The sequence below is a fragment of the Gobius niger genome (assembly GCF_951799975.1).
Source record: "Gobius niger genome assembly, chromosome: 7".
Classification (NCBI taxonomy): Eukaryota; Metazoa; Chordata; class Actinopteri; order Gobiiformes; family Gobiidae; genus Gobius; species Gobius niger.
Window position 1 is genome coordinate 28,202,764 of NC_136858.1, and position 21,936 is coordinate 28,224,699.

The 21,936-nt window shown below is 40.2% G+C and overlaps 1 protein-coding gene across 2 annotated transcripts in view; it reads right to left on the bottom strand.

The window, feature by feature from the left end:
* The window catches only part of egln1a (egl-9 family hypoxia-inducible factor 1a), a 28,759-nt gene continuing 6,823 nt past the window's right edge, over positions 1-21,936 (bottom strand). Inside the window, exons 2-5 of one of the 2 annotated variants that reach the window (XM_079559790.1) lie at positions 9,326-9,445; positions 1,969-2,105; positions 1,813-1,880; positions 1-706 (exon numbers count right to left, since the gene is read on the bottom strand). In XM_079559790.1, the coding sequence (XP_079415916.1) occupies positions 651-706; positions 1,813-1,880; positions 1,969-2,105; positions 9,326-9,445 (381 nt within the window). In that variant the 3' untranslated portion in view covers positions 1-650. The remainder of the gene's footprint in view (positions 707-1,812; positions 1,881-1,968; positions 2,106-9,325; positions 9,446-21,936) is intronic. The other variant, XM_079559791.1, reaches the window with a different exon arrangement.

Here is a 21,936-nt window from a genome sequence, read left to right on the forward strand (position 1 = left end):
AGCACATTTTGCCAAACAGTAGCTTATAACAGCTGATTCCATGTGAAAAGCATAACACATTAAGCATATATGCAGAACACTGTACCTTTGAGGAAAAAAATGGCAAAGATCAAGATGCAACAAAAAAAAAATTAAAAACGAAGTCGCATTTTCGAGCTCATTTAATATCTGTGGTTTGCAGACGTTGCCTGTAATGTTAAAGTTGGGAAAAACAAAGAAACACAATCCCTTTCAGTACGTTGATGTGACATTCGAGGTCTGCTGGGACAAATTCTAAATCGCAGCGTTGTCTTGTTTATTCTTGTCCATAAACACAGGATCGTTCACCCTTTCACTCCAAGCATACCGTCTTTGAACTGGAAAACTCACGCAGTCGCACATGCTCTCGATAGGCTGCGTTCACGACATCCTGGCTTTTACATAATCTCACGTCGAGGAGCTGTACTGTGCAACTTCGGGCAATTTACTGTTTTTGAGAGAAATTACCAAAAAGGATCATCATTTGTTAAGTGCTATTTAAATCTTGTGCGGTGAAGAGCTCTGAACATTGAGAATATGTTTAGAATGAGGTGAGCGCAGCCTATGGTCCGTTTGCTTCACACACAGAGCACTTAATGGCTGATTTAAGGAGGATCCGGGTGGGCCTCCTATTAGCTGGCATCTGATGATTTGTTAAGTTCCACCTTTACTCCTTTCTCTCCTGCGGCTGCAAAGAAACACAGGCAGAAAATATCATTAAAGTCACTGAAAAAGTCATGAAAAATGCATATTAAATACAACTTTGGGAAGATGTGTTGTAAAGTAAAGTTTCAGGGCATTTTAATCTCTTGAAGCTCACCTGAACCGAGCACATTTCCTCCAGTTCGACTTTAACCGAATCTAAAAGCTTCTTGGAAAAAGTGTCAAAAATAACCACAAAAACAAGAAAAAACTGTGAAGAAAAAGTAACAAAACAGAAACAAAAAAGAGATGAAAAGTGACAAAATAGTGACGAAAAAGTGACGAAAAAGTAACAAAAAAGTGACAAAAAAGTGATGAAAAAGTGACAAAATGGTGATGAAAAAGTGACAAAATAGTGATGAAAAAGTGACAAAATAGTGATGAAAAAGTGACAAAATAGTGATGAAAAAGTGACAAAATAGTGACAAAAAAAGTGATGAAAAAGTTACAAAATAGTGACGAAAAAGTGACAAAATAGTGATGAAAAAGTGACAATATAGTGACGAAAAAGTGATGAAAAAGTGACTAAACAGAAACAAAAAAGTGACAAAAAAGTGATGAAATGGTGACAAAAATGTGACCAAAAAGTGACAAAACAGACAAAAAAAGTGATTAAAAAAAAGTGACAAAAATGACACAAATGTGACAAAAGGGCAACGAAAAAAGTGTCAAAAAAGCTTTGTAGGTCTTGAGACGTTACTCTGGACTCTAGGCTGTAAGTTTTTAGATTTGGGTAAAGCTGAACTGGAGAAAATGCACTCTGTTAAATACACCCACTTGTATTAACATTTGATAGAGGCTTTAAATATGTTTGCAGAAGTCTTATACAAGGTTTGTAGGTTCATTTTATAATACCTCATGGTGACTGGATATGTAATGTAATTTAATTCAATTTAATTTAATTTAATTTACAGCGACCAGGAGTCTAGATAATTCTTTAATTAAATAGTGTGTTACATAATTATGGTTCAACTTAATGATTAATGACAGAAACTCTAACATTGATATTCTGTTTTTAATGATTGTCCCGTATGGAGGATTTTGATATAAGATGTAAAAGCCTGTCACTTATTGCAACAAGTTAAAACTTACCGGTTAAATACTTTACTTTCGCTCGGGCTCGCTCATCTGCATCAAAATACCACACTGTGATGGCATATCTGCAGAGACAGAAGGTTTGACACATTTACTTCAGCAAGTCCAAAACCTCTTTTTGATAAAACAATGTCGTGACCGAATGGCACAGACCTAGTGGCGTAGGCGGGCTGGACTTCGTGCGGATTTCGTCGATCTGACCAGAACAGCAGCAGTCGGTCGAATTTGGGCTCGATGTCGGCGAACTGCGCTTTTCCTTCGGGGAAGATTCGAAGCAGGCCGCCATGTTCCTGGAAGAAGCAAGTTTCACACGTGAATCAGGAGAAAACAGATAAAAAAAACAGCTCATACACCAATAATGTGACTGTTATAATGTTTAGACTTGAGAGAAAAGAAGCAACACACGCCAAAAGTTGTAGATGTGCAGATGTTGAAGGAAAAAAAGAAGAATGAATGAAAATGAAGAAGGTTCTGCAGAAACGTTATTTTTGATTAATAAAAATACCATTGAACAGCGGCGACTTGAGAGTGCAACGCTTCTTTGTGGATTTTTGTAGACTTTATTATATCCCAATCATATAAACACATCATGGTTGACACACATGATATCAATACATTTGCAAAAGCCGTAGAACTACAGTACTTAGGCTACAACATAGCAACAATAGCAACAATGAAAGCAGCTGATCAAGGTGAAGGTTGATTTATATAGTACATTGAAAATACAGTCGACACTGCCCAAAGTGCTGAACATGAGACAAAAATGTACACAACGGTACAAATAAGCTAAAAATTAAAAAAAAAAAAGTATTTGAGAAACAATGTGGAATGTTCAACTCAGCTTGTGTTAACTGAAGATTTTTTTTTTTACATGAGCTGAAGGGAACACCAAGATCAAAGGTTGATGAATAACTAATCAAAGTAACTGGTGACAAAAAAAAAAAGTTGTTCTATTGTACAATGTTGAAATCCAGGCTGAAAACGGTTCTTTTTGCCCATGCATATGACTGAAAGTATTTTATCAGCACTCTTGCCTTTTACTGTAATTAATGAATTTTATGCTGATGTTTTTATTGATTTTATCCGTTTTCTTGTCATTTTATGCAACTGTGAAGCACTTTGAAATGCCTTGTGTATGAATTGTGCTCTACAAACAAACTAATTTAAATAGAAAATAAAGTCCATTACGTTAATTACTGTGAGGTGGGGGTTTTTCTTCACTGATTTAGAGCAGTTTTGCAAACATTTTTATGTATAAAGGTCAGGTGTCTGTGGATGCATTTTTTTTATATTTGGGGTTGCTTTACTTTAGTACATCTGCATCTAAGTGTATATGTGTTGTACCAAAATTTGATGACCTGAAAAATGACCTGATTGAGCAAAACCAATGTGATTTCTGGATTCAACACATCAAAATTGTCCAAAATCAGCTCACAAAACGTAGACACCTACGTAGGATCTCGTTTCTCAAAAGCTCACAGTGGGGAAGTATAAAAGCTGCCAAAAACCGACACGGGTATTTCTTCTGTTTATTATGAAATTCTAGCAGATCATCTTACTTGGTTTATCTCGCCTTGTTGACATGTATTATTGTGACCTTGTAAAACACGACAGTGGTCACTTTAAACAAATGAATAAAAGTGAAACTGACTGATTTCATATCGCTGCTTTTACTCCTTCATCTCACTCAAACAATAGGGAGATGTGCTTCAATCACTTGTTACTGTAATTACACCCGATGCGCAGCGCCAGATGTGAGCTTCTTTGCTTTGTTCAATTATTAGCTTCAGAGGACGACAAAGTTGGGAGGAAAAAGGCTTGTCCCGCCGTAGGGGCCGTGAGGAAAGCCCGTGATAGGAAGCCGCAGCGGGGGACGGCCTTCCTGTGCCGGGATAGGAAGAATAACCCACAGGAAAACTGCTCCGCTGGATAAAGGGCCCGGAGAGTGGAAAAGCAGATTGCCGCAGAGTGTGGCTGGTCCAACGCTCACAGGGTTGATACGAGAGGGCTCGCTTCACACGCAACGAGCGGCAGTTCACACCCCTCAAAGGCTGAAGGACAGGAGCAGGGCAAATGAGGGGGAATACCATGAGATACTGCACAATGGGGTCAAGGAAGACGGGACAGAGGTCATTGTTTGAGCTGAAAATTATCGGAGCACAGACGCGGAACGCATTCAGGTATCTCACCTAAAGAGCAGGATCACGAATCAGATCTGCTGCTAAAGTTTGGTTTATGTTTGATGTAACTACAAGGTCAATTTACATGGCGTAAAGCGTAGACTTTCATAATGGGCTGAAGCATCACAAAAAGCTTTAAAGCCATTATTCAAACCACAGCTGTTCAATTTGGGAAAAGCAACTTTGAAGTTAATATAAGTGAATGACTTTTCTCACCTTTATTGCGATTAGATTAGCAGCACGTTTTAAATCAAGATTCAGTTCACTGTCAAAACTAACTAAACTAACGCAATACTCGCATGTATTTTGGAAAGGTCTTGTTAGCATATTCTATAGATAAGACATCATGGAGACGAGATATACTTTGTTGTTTATTAAGGGTTTTGTTCTTTGAGGTCTTCGAAATTTGGTAATTTGTTGTTGTGCCCAAGGACACAAAAACAAACTAAAGGGAACAATGAATGTGTTTGGTTGCAAGACAAACGCTCTACCTAAAAGTTTGAAGTCTCCTCTTTCAGCACTAATTAGAGAATCATTTTTCTGTGAATAGTCAAAAAATGAGACCAGTTCTGCAAATTATGGCCGATGAAGGAAACATCAGTTACTGTAAGTATGCCTTTTGTTATATAAATAAAATATTTTAAAGCAGTACTAAGTAAATCTTGCCCCTAGAGGCCATAAGTGCAACTGCAGGTGTCGTAACAAGTTGCGATTTTTTAACTTATCAACTGTCCGGGAGAGTAAATACTACGCTGACAGAAAAGGCGAAGGGAGAGATATTGTACATCCAGTTACACAATCGAGATATTTTTTTCACTCAAACTTGGTTGCAAATACTGTTTAAGTAGCGCTAGCCCACAGTTAGCTTTGCCTGTTAGCTTCTTCTTTGTGATTCTATTAGTGTGTATTGGTGACTCTGGTACGGTGGCTGTCAAGTTGCAAGTGTGGTTTCTGGCCAGAGACACCAGGGGGAGATGAAAGACTTCCCAATCATCCCATTAACACTTGTATTACCCCCAGACGGACTACAAAAAGGATTTATTAAGGTAAACAAGTTACTTAGTACTGCTTTAACCACAGGTGTGACTATTGCCTGATTCTGAAAATAAAGACACAGTAGATGCAAAGAAATAATATAAAAAATATCAAAGCCTTCTTTATTTTTGTTTATGCTGAAGTTGGCCATCTCCGATTCAAATGCTTTCGGTAACAACTTGTTTGTGTTGTCACCTGAAGCTCATTGATATGCAGCCTCGAGCAGAAAAACATGTCAATGACATTTCTGACAAGGTTCATGTTTTAATCAACTGCTAAGAGGAAACGACAACAGAAACCCAATGCAAAACTGAACAGATTTGAGGCTGATATGGGGGATGGGAAAATTAATGTGTATTATTCAGATGCTTTTAAAGGAACAGGCCACCGTTTTTCCGTACTGTGATATGTCCTTACCTGAGCTTAGACGAGTTGATACGTACCTGTCTGGTCTTTGTGCGTGCCCGTGGAAGAGCATGGTAGCTTCTAACTTCACCCCCATTTGGAGATATAAGAATATGTTGGGAGAGGTTAAATGCTAACAACATCTTTGGTTGTTTTGCGTGACTGAGGGCACAAACAAAGACCAGACAGGTACGCATCAACTCGTCTAAGCTCAGGTAAGAACATATCTCAGTGTGGAAAAACGGTAGTCTGTTCCTTTAAACACACTTGTCTTTAAGCACTGATATAGAAACCCCGAACTTGACAACAGTTTGCTAGGAAGAGGGGATATTATTTGATCACAGCAAAATATGCAAAAATAGCAATTAAATATTGCTATTAAAATGTCATGGTCAACATAAAGCTCAGTACTCGAGGCCCAGAGTGTTCCACATGCACGAGGGGAGTATCAAGATAAAGATCCACACCAAAGTTACCTTTACCAGAATAGTCACATTTCCATTTACAAGGTGCAATGCATTTAAAAACATGACTATGTCTAAAAGTCTATCAATGTTTTACTCTGATGACGTCAAGCGCAACATATAGACAGGGCAAAGATCAGGCAGGGATGTTAACAGACTGGCAAGGGCATCAGGGAAGGTACGAAGGGAGGCATGGAGGGGGGAAAAAGTATGTCATATCGCAAGGTGACTGAAGCATGCCGCTACATTCATAAATAATAGGGCAGAACTGCAGTAAAACCCCGGACTCGGTGAAGGTCTAACATTTTGTTCATCTGTGTGTGGCGTCTTATTATGGAAACACATGACTGTAGGACTATGACGTCTTATCAAACACTGCGGACCAATAAATGTTGCCAAACCAGACGCCCACAGGTCTCCGCTGGCACAGGTTTAGTTTTAAGACATGAATCACCGGATGACACAAGACTATTCACTTAAAACATTCAATTATAGCCATTAAAAAGGTGTGGACACTGTAGACCTTGCAGCTTCATCAGCATAGTCTTTTATTGCATCTTTATCGTCACATGGCATGACATCTGCAATTGTGTGGGGCCTTTCTAAGTGGAGTTGGCATGTTCTTCATATGCCCCTCCCATCACTAAAAACATGTACGAAAGGGTCTCAAGTGCTTCCACAAAATAAATATCTTACTGGGACTTTCCTGGTAAAAAGTCCCAAATGCTTTCAGAGTTTAGTCTTTCAGAAGTTTGACAGTCAGGGTTTTTGGGAACCTTTCCAAAATTAAAATAGATCAGAATGCAAGATTATAGTCATTGGATATTGAATAACAAAGCCCTGTGTCTTTTCCTATTGTCAGGTCTGCTCTCACAGCAATTTCTGAATGAATGGATTTATTTTTAACATGTAAGCAGCACAATATATCTCTACAAACGCGTACAGCATAAAGACTGTTACAAATTAAAGAGAGCAAACGGGAAATTATGAACATATTTCAGACGCACTTATGCCAACTATGTAACAAGTGAACCACCTGTGGTGGCCAATCACAGTGACTTATGGTCAGGTTTGTGGGACAGAGTTACAGTCTGAGATCCATCACGTTGGCGCGGCCCGTGTCTGACGGGGCAGATCAAATGATACACGATGAAAACTGAAATCTCCTAACTTCATGCATTAAATATGTCCATGGCTTTGACCAGGACGTGCTGTGGTGATTCTCTCCGTTCACTGTGACTTTTTTGCAACGCTAATTTAAAAGGTATAAAAATTACTTTCCAGAAACAGCTGTATTTATTGAACATTCTAATGGCCCATATAAGGAAGTAAGCTTTAATGCTTTATTTGTCAATGTCATTATACAATTGTACAACGAAATTGCGTAGATCCTTGCTGTAAAGAGCTTTGAGTGCCTAATGTAGGTGGAAAAGCGCTATATAAGTTGAAGCTGTTTCCTCTGTGGCCAGTAGGGACTCTCTGCTGCAAAGATGTACAAAAGCATCTTGTAAACCTAAATATACACATTATGATTTTGAGATTACACATAAGGGTCGCACTCATGTAAAGTCAAATCAGCCAGTTCCTCAAACAAAAACATCTCGACATTTCTTTCCAAAGCGGTCAATCGAGTTACATAATCAGCCTCCGCCCGAGATTACAACATCACCAAATTGTCGAACGTGAACGCATCTAATCAACCTGAAAATTCCTCTGCCTCTTTCCCCCCATTCAGCCCCCGTTTCCAGGCAACCACATTCTATACCCACATTCAGGAATCATCGCACGCCCAACCGAACCGACGAGACACTGCAACAACAACAACGCAATATGGCCCGAATGAAAGACAGTTGCTAAATGCATGAGAACGTTTTTGGTAACATTTTTATATCGTTGTGTCTAATGCTGTAAGGATGGAGACACTACCTGCTCGTGGCAAAATAGTTAACTTTTTCTCATAACGTTTGATTTTTAATGATCTCTGTACGCGCCTTACGACAGGCTGGAGGGGTTTAAAACATGGGCATTTCACGGACACAGGATTCGAGAGCTGCGAGACTGCTGCGTTAAACAGAGGGAGGGAGGGCACTGCAGAATAAATAATGCGGGGGTAAAGTTATCTAACTCCTGGATAAAACGCACACCAATGAAAGTAGGACACACACGAACTGATGGCGTCTGAACAGCTTGTGGCTACATACGAGGTGTGGTTTGATAAACATGTTCCATACTGAGTACATAATGGCTGCCTAAGCAATGTGTTACATAATTCAGAGTTCACCGATTAAGAAACGGCTGGTGCAAATCGGGTCAGCAAAGCTTAAAGAGGGAATAAAGTTTGCCTAAACATAATGTACATTACATTTATTATATACTATACAGTATAAGGGGTCTCATAACAGCTGACATTGACACATTGGAATCCCACTAAACGGCACCTTCAAAGGAGGAACAAGAAAAGTGGCTCCAGCCAAATATATGACGACTAAGGCAAGTATGGTGAGAACAAGTTTTGTCCAATAAACTGCTACGCCCTGCCAGATACCCTGCAGGAATAAGAGGTTGGCCAAGAGAAGAAATACAAACTATAGATGTAGAGCTTAAGCGTGGAGGAGTCCATCCCTAATCCAGCACCACAGAGATCGTACACGCTGTAAAGCTGTAAAGTGAGAGCCACTATCCAGGATGAAACATGCAAGAACCACAAGTACATCAGGGAAAAGTTCCCAAACGTGGCGTGGTCTGTGAACGTCTCAGAGGAGTTGTTGGAGGTTTCGGAGGTTTCATCATGGGAGGGACAAGCTCTTACAAGAACATCCTGACTTAAGCCTGCATGTGTGAATTTGGCTAAAGAGGGGGTATTATGCTTTATGCATGAATTAGGTAATAACGGCAAACACAGCAGCATCCCTTTTGTATGCATCAAAGAGTCAGCAGAAAGAGTTTCTAGCTACTACTAATACTACTAGGGCTGGGACAATCCACTTTTGTCAAATGTTTCGCGATACTCGGGGCCGATCCAATACGTATTGCGATACAATAAGTAATTATGATTTGTAATGTTTACCTTAAAATATCTAAAAAGAAAACAGTCATGTGTCCAAAGTTTACAAACCCAATGCCATTTGACAGTTTTTGAAGTGATAAGATCGAAAAGTGCATTAGCATAAAATGAAACAAAGAGCTGTTACTGCAAAACAAGGAAGTGAAGAGAAGAATTGAAAGTATTGAGATACTTGGAAAGAGTATCGATTCTTGGTATTGAAGCACAAAGTATTGCGATCCAAATCTGATATTTTGTCCCAGCCCTAAATACTACATCCCTAAAATATCCATGACGTACAACACGCGATAACATGGTACACATTGTACTTGACGCATATGATAAATGAACTAGAAAAGTGATCAGCTCCTAATGGGACGTACCTTGACGTTCCAGTCTTTATTTAGGTAGTATATGCAGGTGACACAGCGGCCGTCGCCGTTGGGATTGTCCACATGTCGAACGTACCCTGTGCCATTCCCCGGATAACACGCAACCATCGCCTGGAAAAGAAAAGAAAAGAAGATTTAGAACTTCTTAAAAACATACAGTTCAAGACATTTCATTTGACACGGCAGGCATATAAAACAGACCACACTGAATTAACATAGCACAGAATTTTTGTATAGATTGAATTTTAACAAACTTATTAGTGTCTTGCTTCTTTGGCTTTACTTCACACATTGAGACACGAAGCTGGCAAACAAAACACAAAAATACTTGAAAGAGTGAAATAATAAATGACTTTTGCATTTGCAGTATCCTTGTTAAAAGGTGAAGAACTAATGCAAGCAGACTAAGGAGACTACACTGAGTTGAGCACACTTGGGGAATATTTAACTTCAGGTTGATTAAACTTGAGGCTGTCAAAGGGAGAAGTAGACTGCATAAGACTGCACTGCATAAGACTGCACTAACTTGACTGTGTGTTCATAATTGCTTTCTAAATAAACACTAATAAGCAAGTATCCTATTTTCTAGCCACACATGGGGTGCGACAAATCCTTTCACCGGTCTCAAAACAGATTTTCTTTCAGCATCCATAATTTTAGATCATAAAAATTTGCAATGACAGACTTTACCCTATTGTAATTGCAGGTTAGTACATAATGAGCTGCAACCACATAAGGGAAAAGCCAGAGTGAAAAGAAAGCCACAGTTGTTCAGACCCAAAAGTACATTATATTGTTACTGCACTCCAAACCATGTGACTGACATTAAACTATGCACTGAAGACGGATCAATGGTATATTTGGCTACAGCTGCCGTGAGTCTGTCTAGTTCCAAACACATTAGCACTTGTCGGGCCGCTGCCGTTGCTGCAGCACTGGATTTTTGGCACAGCCAGATTGTATTGTCTTCCCCTCACCTGCACCACAGGCGATACCGGCTCCAAACAACACAGCTGGGCCATTATAAACTTTAAACGACGGAGGAAATCAACCGGAGATATAGTGCCGCACGTCAACTTCCCATCACCCTTTCCTGCCCTATTAAAGACCTGCATGATCTGTCTGGGTGTTGGCACCGGACCCCTATGCGCTCTTGTAAACCTGGATGAGTAAACAGCTCGCCGATACCCCCCCTGAGGATGGGAGCCATGAGTGGGGACAAGTACAGCGCCTCAAGGACAGACACTTGTCCTGAGGAAATATCAGTCGCTTGTATCCAACACTTGCTAGTGCTTGCGCTCCAGCTTCACACAGAGAAGGCTCAAGTGGCCCAAGTGTTAGATGGGACAGTGCAAACAAAGGGGCTTTAGATTCCACACAGTTTCACCAAGGTCATTCATTTTAACAGGTGGTTCCCAACCTTTTCTCCTTGAAACCCTCCCCAGTTCAAACCCGCCTCCCACACACACATCGAAATAACACTGCAAAAACTATACGACTTTCACCATCATCATGTGTGTAATTTTTGACACTGCATACTTTATACTGCAAATGGACAATGCAATAATCACAATCTACCATGCAGCTTGGAATTGTGGCCTGTATAATGTTGTGCGCACAATTTGCAATATCAAAATAACTCAGGGGGGTGAACTGCTCCGTATTGCATGCCATTCCTGTCATGAAGTGGATATAGCATGCCTTTTTTTTTCTTCATTCTCTGACGTACCGAGTGTTATTTTCCTCTATCTGACTGTGGCTGCTTGCGTCAGTCCACATTGTGCCGGTGATGCAGGTTACCACTAGAATGCACAGTATCAGGGCTTTCAAAGTTGAAAAAACAAGCAATATATGACAGAGCAGGTGGGGGAGAGGATTTAAGGTGGGCAGTGGTGCTACACTATGACGCACGACGCTTAAACAAAAGAGGCATGTCCAAAAGGGGAAAAAAAAGGAGAAAAACGGTAAAGCTGGGAGTCAAAGCAGGTTAGCGGCACGCAGGCTGACAAAGGGTTTCCTGTAGCCCATTCAGAGAGGCATAAGGGAGGGAGAAGAGACAGTGAGAGAGGGAGAAGATGGAGGGGGGGTGGGGCTGCATGGCGGAAGAGTTGAGAGCCGAGTGAACTGCGGCAAACTTTGACTCTTGGCCTTCCTCCAGAGGGAGTAGTGTTTTAATGGTTGTGCTACGTGCAGAGCGTGAGGGACGCTCTGATCCACGCTGTTCACCCCCCTCCCTCCCCCTTCTTCCTCCTCCCCCAACCACTGCTGCTACGATGACAGGGTAAACAGTGACCAGGAGAGTGTCTCTGTGCAGGGGTACTGGAGTAGGGAAAGGTGAACGCATTGACAAAGATGGGAATCACCATGAGGTTTAAATGTGGACACTGCAGTATTTGGACACTACAAGCTAATTTGATGTATTTTGTAGCCAATGCAGACTGTGTAAGACTAAAGTGGTGGGCATATTCATGAAATAACTTTTGGCTGATATCAAGATACATCTGAAATTTATGTGGAGAATTACGGTGAACAAACCTACATGTGCATACATTCTAATATTACTGAAAAAATGAGAAACACAGACAGATGCATAAAATAGCAATATCAGTAAGCCACGGCGATGTACTGAATGACTGGTATGAAAGTGGTAACAAAATGCTTTGGCATTTGCAACTACGTGATATAACAGAGGCAACAGCAAACTCATCTGAGCCACAACAGACCTACTCAGTCAAAATTATAATAGAAGTTTAATATAAAATTGTGTAAGACAAAAAAGCATATTTCTAAAAGGCTATATCAGTGTCCATGAGTTTATAAAACTGATCCCACACTGGACAAAAAACACGTCAGTATGTTGCCAACATTGAAAACTTCCCAGAGAAGAGAATGATCTGTAATACTGAAGCTACTTTTCACAATTAAAACCTTTAGTTCTCTCAAAATTAGGTCATATGGGCACTGTACACTGGCTGTATGTAAATCTGAGCTGCAAAATCATGAATATTTAACATCTTCATAAAGAATTGAGCAATATAAGCAGCATACTGCAAAAATCACACTTTATACAGTATGTGCTGCACTTAAAAGGTTATCATTCACTTCCTCTGTTGTCGTACACCAATGAAACCCAAGCGAAAATGAAATAAAATATCAATGGAGAAATGAATGTGAAAATATTTAGCAAATGCGGTCAAAGATTTACTAGGAATGTGCAAAACGGAGCAGGAGGGACAGGTACCATTCGATATGTAAAAATAATAACCTGAATGTGAAGTTTGATGTGCTAGTTTTGACGCCACCTCTACTGCAGACCCATGATCTTTGACCTTTATCCTCATTGAGCTCCTTTTTGCCCGTCCGGCTCATTCGGAGGTGACCGACATGCTCATGAATTCGTGTGTGACTGCATTCTTCCAACAAACTACTTCCGAGGATGAGAAGTTGCGTTCAAGGGACATACTCATAATATTGTGAGTGCATAGTTAGAAATATGTTGCCTTTTAAGAACATTGTGGTTATTTTTAAATAAAGTTTTTTCTTGGCAATCAGAATATCTCAAATTAAGATCACATATTCTTCATTCCTGCACCGTCTCTTTTTGCAGTGCACTGACTCGTTATTATGGAGAGGCAGGAGTGAACGAGAGGTCAGAGCCAGGAAGTTTTCAGTTTGGCCCAAAAGAGGAGGAGCTTCACGTTATAAACAACAGTGTGAGTGAGCGGTATTTACGACAATGTTTTGATCTACGAGGAAACAACCAGGAATTTGACAGTTTTCAGGAATCAGAGGAGATGAAGCACTGGGAAAAGTTTCCAAAAGTAGATTTGAAGCACAGTCACACACAAAAAATAATTGAAGTAAAACAAAGTTAACTAAAAGGTCATTGAAGATGTTTAAATGCAAGGCAACGGCTTATACTGCGTGTCATAAAAAACATAAAAATGTAACTATTGCTGCTGCTAATGCTACTTCATAAACAACTAATTTAACTTACCATTACTAAGGGACTAAATTCAAAGCTTGCAAAATATTGGATGATATTGGTCTAATTTGGAAATAGTTTGAGGTAGAATCTTCAAATACTACAGTAGAGTACTAGGGCAGCACCAATTTCAATACAATTTTATTTATATAGCACTTTTCATACATTCACAATGCAGCGCAAAGTGCTTCACAACAACAACCCCACGCTGTCCAACACATATATTTAAACTAAAATTAGAATTTTAAAGCTTTGACAGGCTGTCCTAAAGGTTTTGACTATTAAAAATGACTAAGAACCAATATTAGGGGTCTCCAACTGGCGGCCTGCGGGCCAAATCCGGCCTGCGTGATGATTCAATCTGGCCCCTGACTTATAGAGTTCCTGAGCAAAAAAATTTAAGTCTCTAGCCCATTCCTGTGCAGAGTTATGGATTTTTAAAGAAATAGCCAGAATGCTCACTTCAGCCACTAGGGGGCAGCTTAAATAAAGAAAGGAAAGAGTTCCACACGTGTCCAGCAGAGGGCACTGACATAAGGGGAGATCAGGATATAAAAAATACTTTATAATCACGTGGTAAATGGACAGTCTGCCCCTGGGCGGCTGTGGCTACAATAGTAGCTTACCACCAAGTGTGGAGTGAATGAATAATGACAACAGTGTAGGAGAGACTTGTGATACAGGCTTGTTAAGTACAATACAAGTGTAAGCCGAGGCTATTATTCATTTAGTGAAAAATGTTTCCTCAATAGTATTTTCCCAATCAAACATATAGAGCTTTTGTTTATGGACCCTGGCAATATATTTTGGCCCCCAGTGAAATTTACTTGGAGACCCCTGTTCTAGGCAGAAATCAGGTAGACTGTTCCACAAGTAGTAACTAAAGAGGCCCCCACATGAGTTTTGGCTTGAAATTCAGGAACAGTTAGTTCTTCCGAGATGGCTCATAGGTCAAAAGTAAATCAGATAAATAAATCAGACTAAGACCATTAAGAGCTTTATAAACCAATAAAACCATCTTAAAATCAATTTGGGAAATACACTGCACTTGGCCCTAATTTTTTCCAGCACCAGTCAGCACCACACGAAAGTGTCACACACTCCGATATTTAGCCGCCTTCAGCTTCAATCACAGCATGCGTTTGCAGTGGCATTGTTTTGATAAGCTTCCACACAAGTTGTATTAAAATTTTCACCAAGATCTTGAGAGTCTGACCACTGCACAAAGCCTGGTTTTGTCATCTTGGAATATGCCTGTGTCATTAGGGAAGGGAAATCGATTAGAAGTCAACCTGGTCCTTCAGGTTCATTCTTTGGTTACATGATGTTGCTGAACCTGACTTGACCAACTGCATTGACTCCAGATCAGAAGTAATTATTTTGACCCAATTGTTAATCTTATCTTAACTTTACATGGTTCAATATTGTGTAGCTATATAAAAGTAGCTCAATAACAATCTCTCCCTCTCTGGTTCTGTTCTTCCATTGCCAAAATGGTACAACAGTTTTTGTATCCTTTTTATCCGTTGGATCTGGAACAGTATAAACGTCCTCGCGCTGCAGATCGAGCCGTTGTGTTGAAGACGTTGTTCTTATCTGTGTCATGTCAGGCATGTGCCACTGTTTATTTTTCTGACTCTTTCACAGTCAGGCCTCAGACACGAGAAAGTCAGGCTCAAATAAACCGGGCCCAGACGAGATCAAGCTCGACCAGAAACAGCTTCATATCTGATGTAACAGACGTGAGCCTCACACTTTCTGTAAACTGACACATCTTTGAGCCCATCTCAGCCAGCATTTACACACAACAAATGCTAACCCTCGTGCTGGTTAAGGATACTTCGCATTCCACTCTTTAGAATTCGGCAATAACAATGAGTGGTCAATATTTGAATGGTCCATAATGGTAACTTACGTAGCGCTTTTCTACCTCCATCAGTCCCAAAGCCCTATATACAGTAAGGAACCAGTCACCCATTCACACTCTCGTTCATACGCCAATGTACGTAGACAATAGAGGCAAGTGGGTAATGTAAATGTGAATGTTTAAAATAGAAACAAAATGATCAGATGGCATTGAGTCAAGTCTAACTCACCATATTGGACATTTACAGTAGCCTATAGGTGCCTCCCAGTAGAAATGCAAGCGCGCAACATTTTGAAGGGAAACAAAAATGGCGAATGCAACAAAAAACAATCGCGATTCCACACAATTATGCAGTGTTTTTTCACCTACATCTGTTACAACTCACTTACAAGGAAATGCGGCACTTCGATACGCAAACAAACTGTCATTGTTGGATTACAGACCCATACACACTTCCGGCAGAGTTATTTACTGACGTGAAGTTCTCGGTCAACATACCTTCACTCGAGTTTGGCGATATTTACATAGAATATAGTTTCTTGATAGATTTTCCGTCTTCATACACAGGAAAATCATTAAAAGCATCCTTTCTGCATACAGATTTTGAGTCAGGAGTCGAATACATCTGTATAGCAACCAAAAAGAAAGGATATTCTCATTGTCATGAGTAAGGTAAATTACTCGACACTTCGCTAAACCAGCAGGCTAATAATACTGTAAAACACACTGAATTGGACACCCAGCTTGTTGTATAGATAGCTTAGATCACAAGTGCAGTTCGAAATGATTCGAGCGCACACAGCAGTCTGGCGTTAGCCAGGTTATAGATAGCCATCTCTCACAGATTAACGAACAGTAAATCTCACATTGACAGTAAATCCTTCTATGCTACAGCAGTTTTCAATAGGCTAATCATTTGATGAGATATCCGATTGAAATGTACAATGGGACACCATTAAAGAGTAAAGACATGAGAAATTCTGACACCACTAATTTGCATCCAACTGCGCAACAAGTTTCAGGCATTTCAGCGGTTTTGAAATATAGATTTTAAATGAAACGTTGGTGTGAGTTTATCTGGAGTTCATTAACATGTTTCCCGTCAAGATGGAGTAACTTAGTTGGCGTGACGTCATGCCGAAGGCTAGGTGCCTTCCGCATAGTAGTGTAAATGTCAGACACTTTGACAAGCATTAGAAACGTTTATTTATTTCTTCAGCCTTTTTTGAACCTTTGATAAAGGTTATGAGAAACCACCATGCCTTACATATAAATGTGAATGTTGTTTTTTTGGATATATATTTGCCAATAAAAGACTGAAGGCAAAAAAACGTGTATCATTCCATCTGAAGTCTGACCAAGTCAACAGGATCGGTACTTTCAGCTGCTTGAATATAGTTTGTAAAGCTTCTTAATGAATGGTGAAACACTCACAACACAACTACCTAGTACAGCTGAAGAACCTTTGTCTACAATGGAAAACTCCTGCACGACAGAGAGCAAAACAAACACACCAACAGTCTTGTCTCAAAAGTAGGTGACGACACAAAAGGAGTCTCTCTACTTCAGAGGACCTGCCTCTCCGTTCCTGAGTACAAAGTGGGATTTCTGTGAAGCCGGAGAGTGTGGGAACCAAAGGCAGAGTGGCCTCTTCCCGGGACAGTCCTGTTCTATCAGCGGGACAGTGGTGTGGCCTCCAGAGGAAATCCCTGTTTGAGGCAATGACCCAGTTATTTCTTTTCTTCTTTATAGTGTCCAGTGAACAATAGCGGGGCATAGGACCGAGCCGCTTCCCTTCACCCTAAACATGCTGTACTGCACTGTAGAGGAAACAAGCGGACAGTCAATGAAAGCAGAAATGCAAAGGTCTGCAAAGAAAATGGGGGGTAGTTGGGTCCGCTTACATTTGCTGCTGACAAAATGATGATCCTGTCTAAAGCTACACTAAAGCTTTTGAGCCGAGCTAAAAACATAAAAGCATAAACTTACTGAACGTGCAAACACAGTGAAGCAGCGGCAAAAGAAATACACCCTCGTTGACGTCTACTTTTATAACAACTATGCAACTGTAATCTCTTATACTATTGGGTTTATGATCATAGCCCGTCCAGGTCGATTTTTTTTTTACACAAGAAACCCTTTGCCAAAAAATGTCGCTTTAATATTTTTTGGAGTGCCTTTAGCTTTGATTACAGCTGAAGCATTCTTTCAACAAGCTTCTGCAACGTCAAAAGAGTTATTTCCGTCCAGTGTTGAGTACATTTTTTACCAAGATCTTACATTGATGATGGGAGAGTGTGACCACTGGGCAAAGCTTTCACCAGCAAATCCCAAATATTCTCAACGGTGAAGATCTAGACTCTGTGGCCGCCAATCCATGTGTGAAAATGATGTCTCGTGCTCCCTGAACCACTCATTGTCATCTTTGAATATGCTTGTGCCATCAGGGAAGAAGAAATCCATTAATGGAATAACCTGATCACTCAGGATGTTCAGGTATCAGCTGATCTCAGTCTTTGGACACATAGAGCCCGATTTTCTGCCCACCTGATGGGACAACAGCACTGCACAAAGTAGGTACAGTATCTTGCATACAAACAACGGTGCGCCAATGCTTTTGCTGGTAGCCTTGAGGGCATCGCTTAGAGAAAAAAGGGGTCTTGTCACAAGGAGCACTGACTACGAGCGCTTCCTTTTCACTCTTATATTAACATCCCCTGCAGCCTTGTGCAGGTTATTAAGCTTTTGCAGGACAAACTAGCCATTTCTCACTGTGAGATAAACACTGTCCCAACAGAGAGAGCAAATATATGGGTCCCGCTCTAGCGCTAGTATTCAAGAGTGTGAGGCAAACTCCAAGCAGCAGAAACATGATCAAAACACCAGCACATGCTGAAGAATGCACAAATGTCTAGTCTAAAGTCTGTACTTAGCAACGCAAGATCGGGCCCACCGTGTTGCTGAAACAAGACCTGACCAACTGCAGCAACCACTGATCATAACAGTTACTGTAGTTAAATCCAGGTGGTGACTTCTTGTTTTTGGTCAGCCAGTGCAATTCAAATGACAAATCTCAGGCAGTTAGAGCTGCTAGAACGCAGTGGCTCTAAAAACTAATAAAATAGATTGAAAATAATGGCGATGTCATATGTCTGCGGGTTAGGGTGGGTTTTCAGAGGTTTTTTGGGTGGTTTGGCCGCTGATCCTCAGGGTAAACTTAAGAGCTTGCATTCCAGTACATTGTGCATCATCATCTTTTTCTTCTTCTACATTGTGGTTTTTCATAGTTTCAGGATATTCATATTGTTTATTTACAAGGGAGAAAACCCTCTTAATACAATTTTAATGCCAAATTACTATATTTTTAATGCCAAACAAAATAATCTGTGAATATTCCATTTCCAAAGATTCGTAAACATTCCATCAAACAGATTTCTGTTATCAAGAGGCAAATTGGACACAACAGCAATATTTCTCCTCCAGAATTGGTGTATTTGTTACAAACATATGCAGGAAAAATTGAGTTGAGGTCATTATTTTCTCAGAAGTTTTGATTTAATGCCAGTTTGAATGCTTTTTAATGACATTTAAGGCCTTCATTTTAGAGCTATTCATTGAATGACTTTTATTGCTTTTTAATGCCGCACAGAAACCCAGAGTAAATGTATTCAGACATTTATCGAGCCACTTTCCACTTCTGCAGTGGTGCAGAGTGTGTAAAGGGCAGACGTTTTCTCTGTCTGACTCAGCGCCTCCACCCAGAGCCGCACTAAACGAGATCATCATGTAACGGGATGAGCCTCTGACACACCCTCTCTGCTCAGGGAGCTTCTTTACAGCAATCAAATAAAGTTAAAATGCTTAAGTCGAAAGTGCAGGCATTAAAGATAAGCGATCGGAAATGTGCGTGATATTTGCTTTGTACAAATGGTTTCAATGTAGTAAATTTAGTTGGTTCCATCATCTTACAAACTCCAAAAATAAAAGGGAAATTTCTAACTACAAAATTAGTCGCAAATAGCATGTGACAGACAATAGCAAACAAAAATCATTTGGGTTCAAAGCATTTTGGTCGTCAAGAGTTTTATTTTGATACAGTATTTCTGTCCAGTGGAATCCCATTAATTGTGGGAAGTTTCTTTGTCAAACTTTCCTAAATGTATCCAGTTTGTTCTGTATATGCATTTACACCTGAGAAAAGGTTTGGGGTGTGGCTATTTCACCAAATCACAACTCAGACTAAAAGTGAAATGTGTGGGAATAAGTGTCGGCTTTGTGGCACAGCGGTTGAACATAAACTGCTGTAACTTAAAAACTGCCTCAGGCTGCACTTCAAAGACACTTCTGACTCCAAAGACACTTGTTAATGTCATGTTACGTGAGCAATGCAGAGTAGAGTGACTGTAAAGAACTCAATCTTGCATAGCTCGCATATAAGTTATGGTCCCTAATGTTTTTTTTAATATTATTATCTTAATTATCAATATTAGGCCTATACAGAACGCTCTAATTTAAAGCATTTTCTCACATTTCCTTAATAAACCTAAACTTAATTGATTTGACAGGCCCATCTGCTTAGTTTGTAATTTGTGACGCGAGTCTTAACATTGCGTTTCATATTAAATCGACAAATGCCTCAGGTAAACGCACAAAAGGATATTATGATTTTATGTTCAAGATACATATGATGCGATTAATATGCAATTAGTCCATGAATACATTTTCTAAATATGTATTCATTGTATATAAAGCCCTGAGTGTTAAACAGTTAGGGCCTGGTCGGTACTTGGATGGGAGACTTTTTGGGAACACCAGGAAGCCTAGTGAATGTAGTGAGTGAGTGGCTGGTGGTGGTTGGAGGGGCCAATAATAGTAGCTTACCACCACCGAATATGGAGTGAATGAATAATGCAATGCAAAGGGTCTTTGAGTGTCCAGAAAAGCGCTATACAAAACCGATCCATTACTATTATTATTTCTATGGTTAATGACTAATTTATGACTTGTCTTTTTTTTGGCTTTGCATATACATTAATCATATTTATTCACATTTCACATTCTTTCGGTGCTGCTGCCATCACCCTTCAGTAATCTAGCGGGGAGCTCCGTTATTCCCGGTGCTAATGATGCATGTAAAGTTAACTAATGTCTGCATCCCTCTCCACCCCTCATAAATCCTCCTGTCACTGAGCTACAGCTGTGAACAGTCGACAAACCCGCTCTTTCTCAAGGCTTCACCTGGACTTGGGCCAGGACCAGCTTAGTAAACAAACGCCAATAAACAGGCACTCAACCTTGACAGTGAAATGTATAAATCCGGTTAACGGTCACTTCTTTATGCGCGTTTCACTGAAGGAGAGACTTATGAGGTACATGACAAATCAAAATATGTATCTCACTTTAATTCAGTGAGAAATGCTAAGCCTGAAGTGTAGCCTTGGCCCTGATAGAATTCATTCAGATATAATAGTCATTGTAATGTCAGCTTAAGACACTAACGCAATGCTAAGGATAAGTGTATGTCAACATCTTACAATTTACATTCTCAGCTACACTGTTACACTCCAAACGACAGCGAGAGGACATAGTTTGAAAGCTTAAACATCCTACAATTAATTTATGGCCTGCTTCTGACGTCCATGCCGTTTCCAAAGAAGTAAACAAGTGACCTTATTGTTAAGTGCGTGATGGCAGAACAATATGCAGGAAGAAGCGTGGCATGCAAGGTGCAGCCCTGAACCATGTGGGATTGTGGGTACCGGAGACGGAAGGGACGTCGCAGCAGCAGCCTATAGAAACATGTCCAAGGGCTCCTATGCTCCGTCCCGACTCCTGTGTGGTCACATGACTTCCTCCCGCCTGCTGCCGACTCTATAGAGCTTTAGGATTTAGGTCAACGGTCAACTTCCTCATGTAGCAGCAGACGGCACCAGTGGATAGTTACACAACTGTCAGTACAACTGTCAGGACTGAAAAAAAGAATGGATTTTGTCTTATTTGTTATAGTGAACATGTGAGGCTAACTGGCTGCTTGACACACAGAATAAGGAGACAGTTACAGAAACATTACCCCTGCACTAATGCCACTCAGTTTGATTAAAATGCACACTTGTGTATTGGTATGAATTACTAAATGGAATTTACATTAACCATAAGTAGGATTTTTTTTGTCATTAGAAATAAACTAGAAGTCCAAATGATCTTGCATGGTGTTGTATAGGGCAAGCAACAATCCATAATTGACCCGTTAACTTTCTTTACAAACGCCAAATCAACAATTATGAAACTGGATGCTAATGCTTCACTGTTTAAACCACAATCCTGCAATGATTTGCAATCATAACATTCCTTTTCAAGAGCAATCATAGGACAAGCTTTTCTCTGTGTCCTGCCATTAGCTGTCTAACATTTATAAAAAGTCTCATTGAGCTTGACACATCAATTCCCCTGTCACTCTGTGGACGCCGGACGGCTATAACAGGCCACACAATGTCTGTTAAACTGTTATCGAGTTACACATAGGACATAGCGTTTTAAATAGGACTTATGTACACCAGAGATGTTACAAAGCCACGTTATTAACGGCTACTGCTGACATGAGACGCGCCTATACAACACAGACAGGTCACAGCCAGGGCAAAGCCAGGGTTAGTGACAGACTTGTTTCTAAACTAGTAGAGAGAGAAATATACAGACTTTTCACATCCAATTTAGGCATGGGCGATATGTAAAAAAATCCCTATTGTCTTT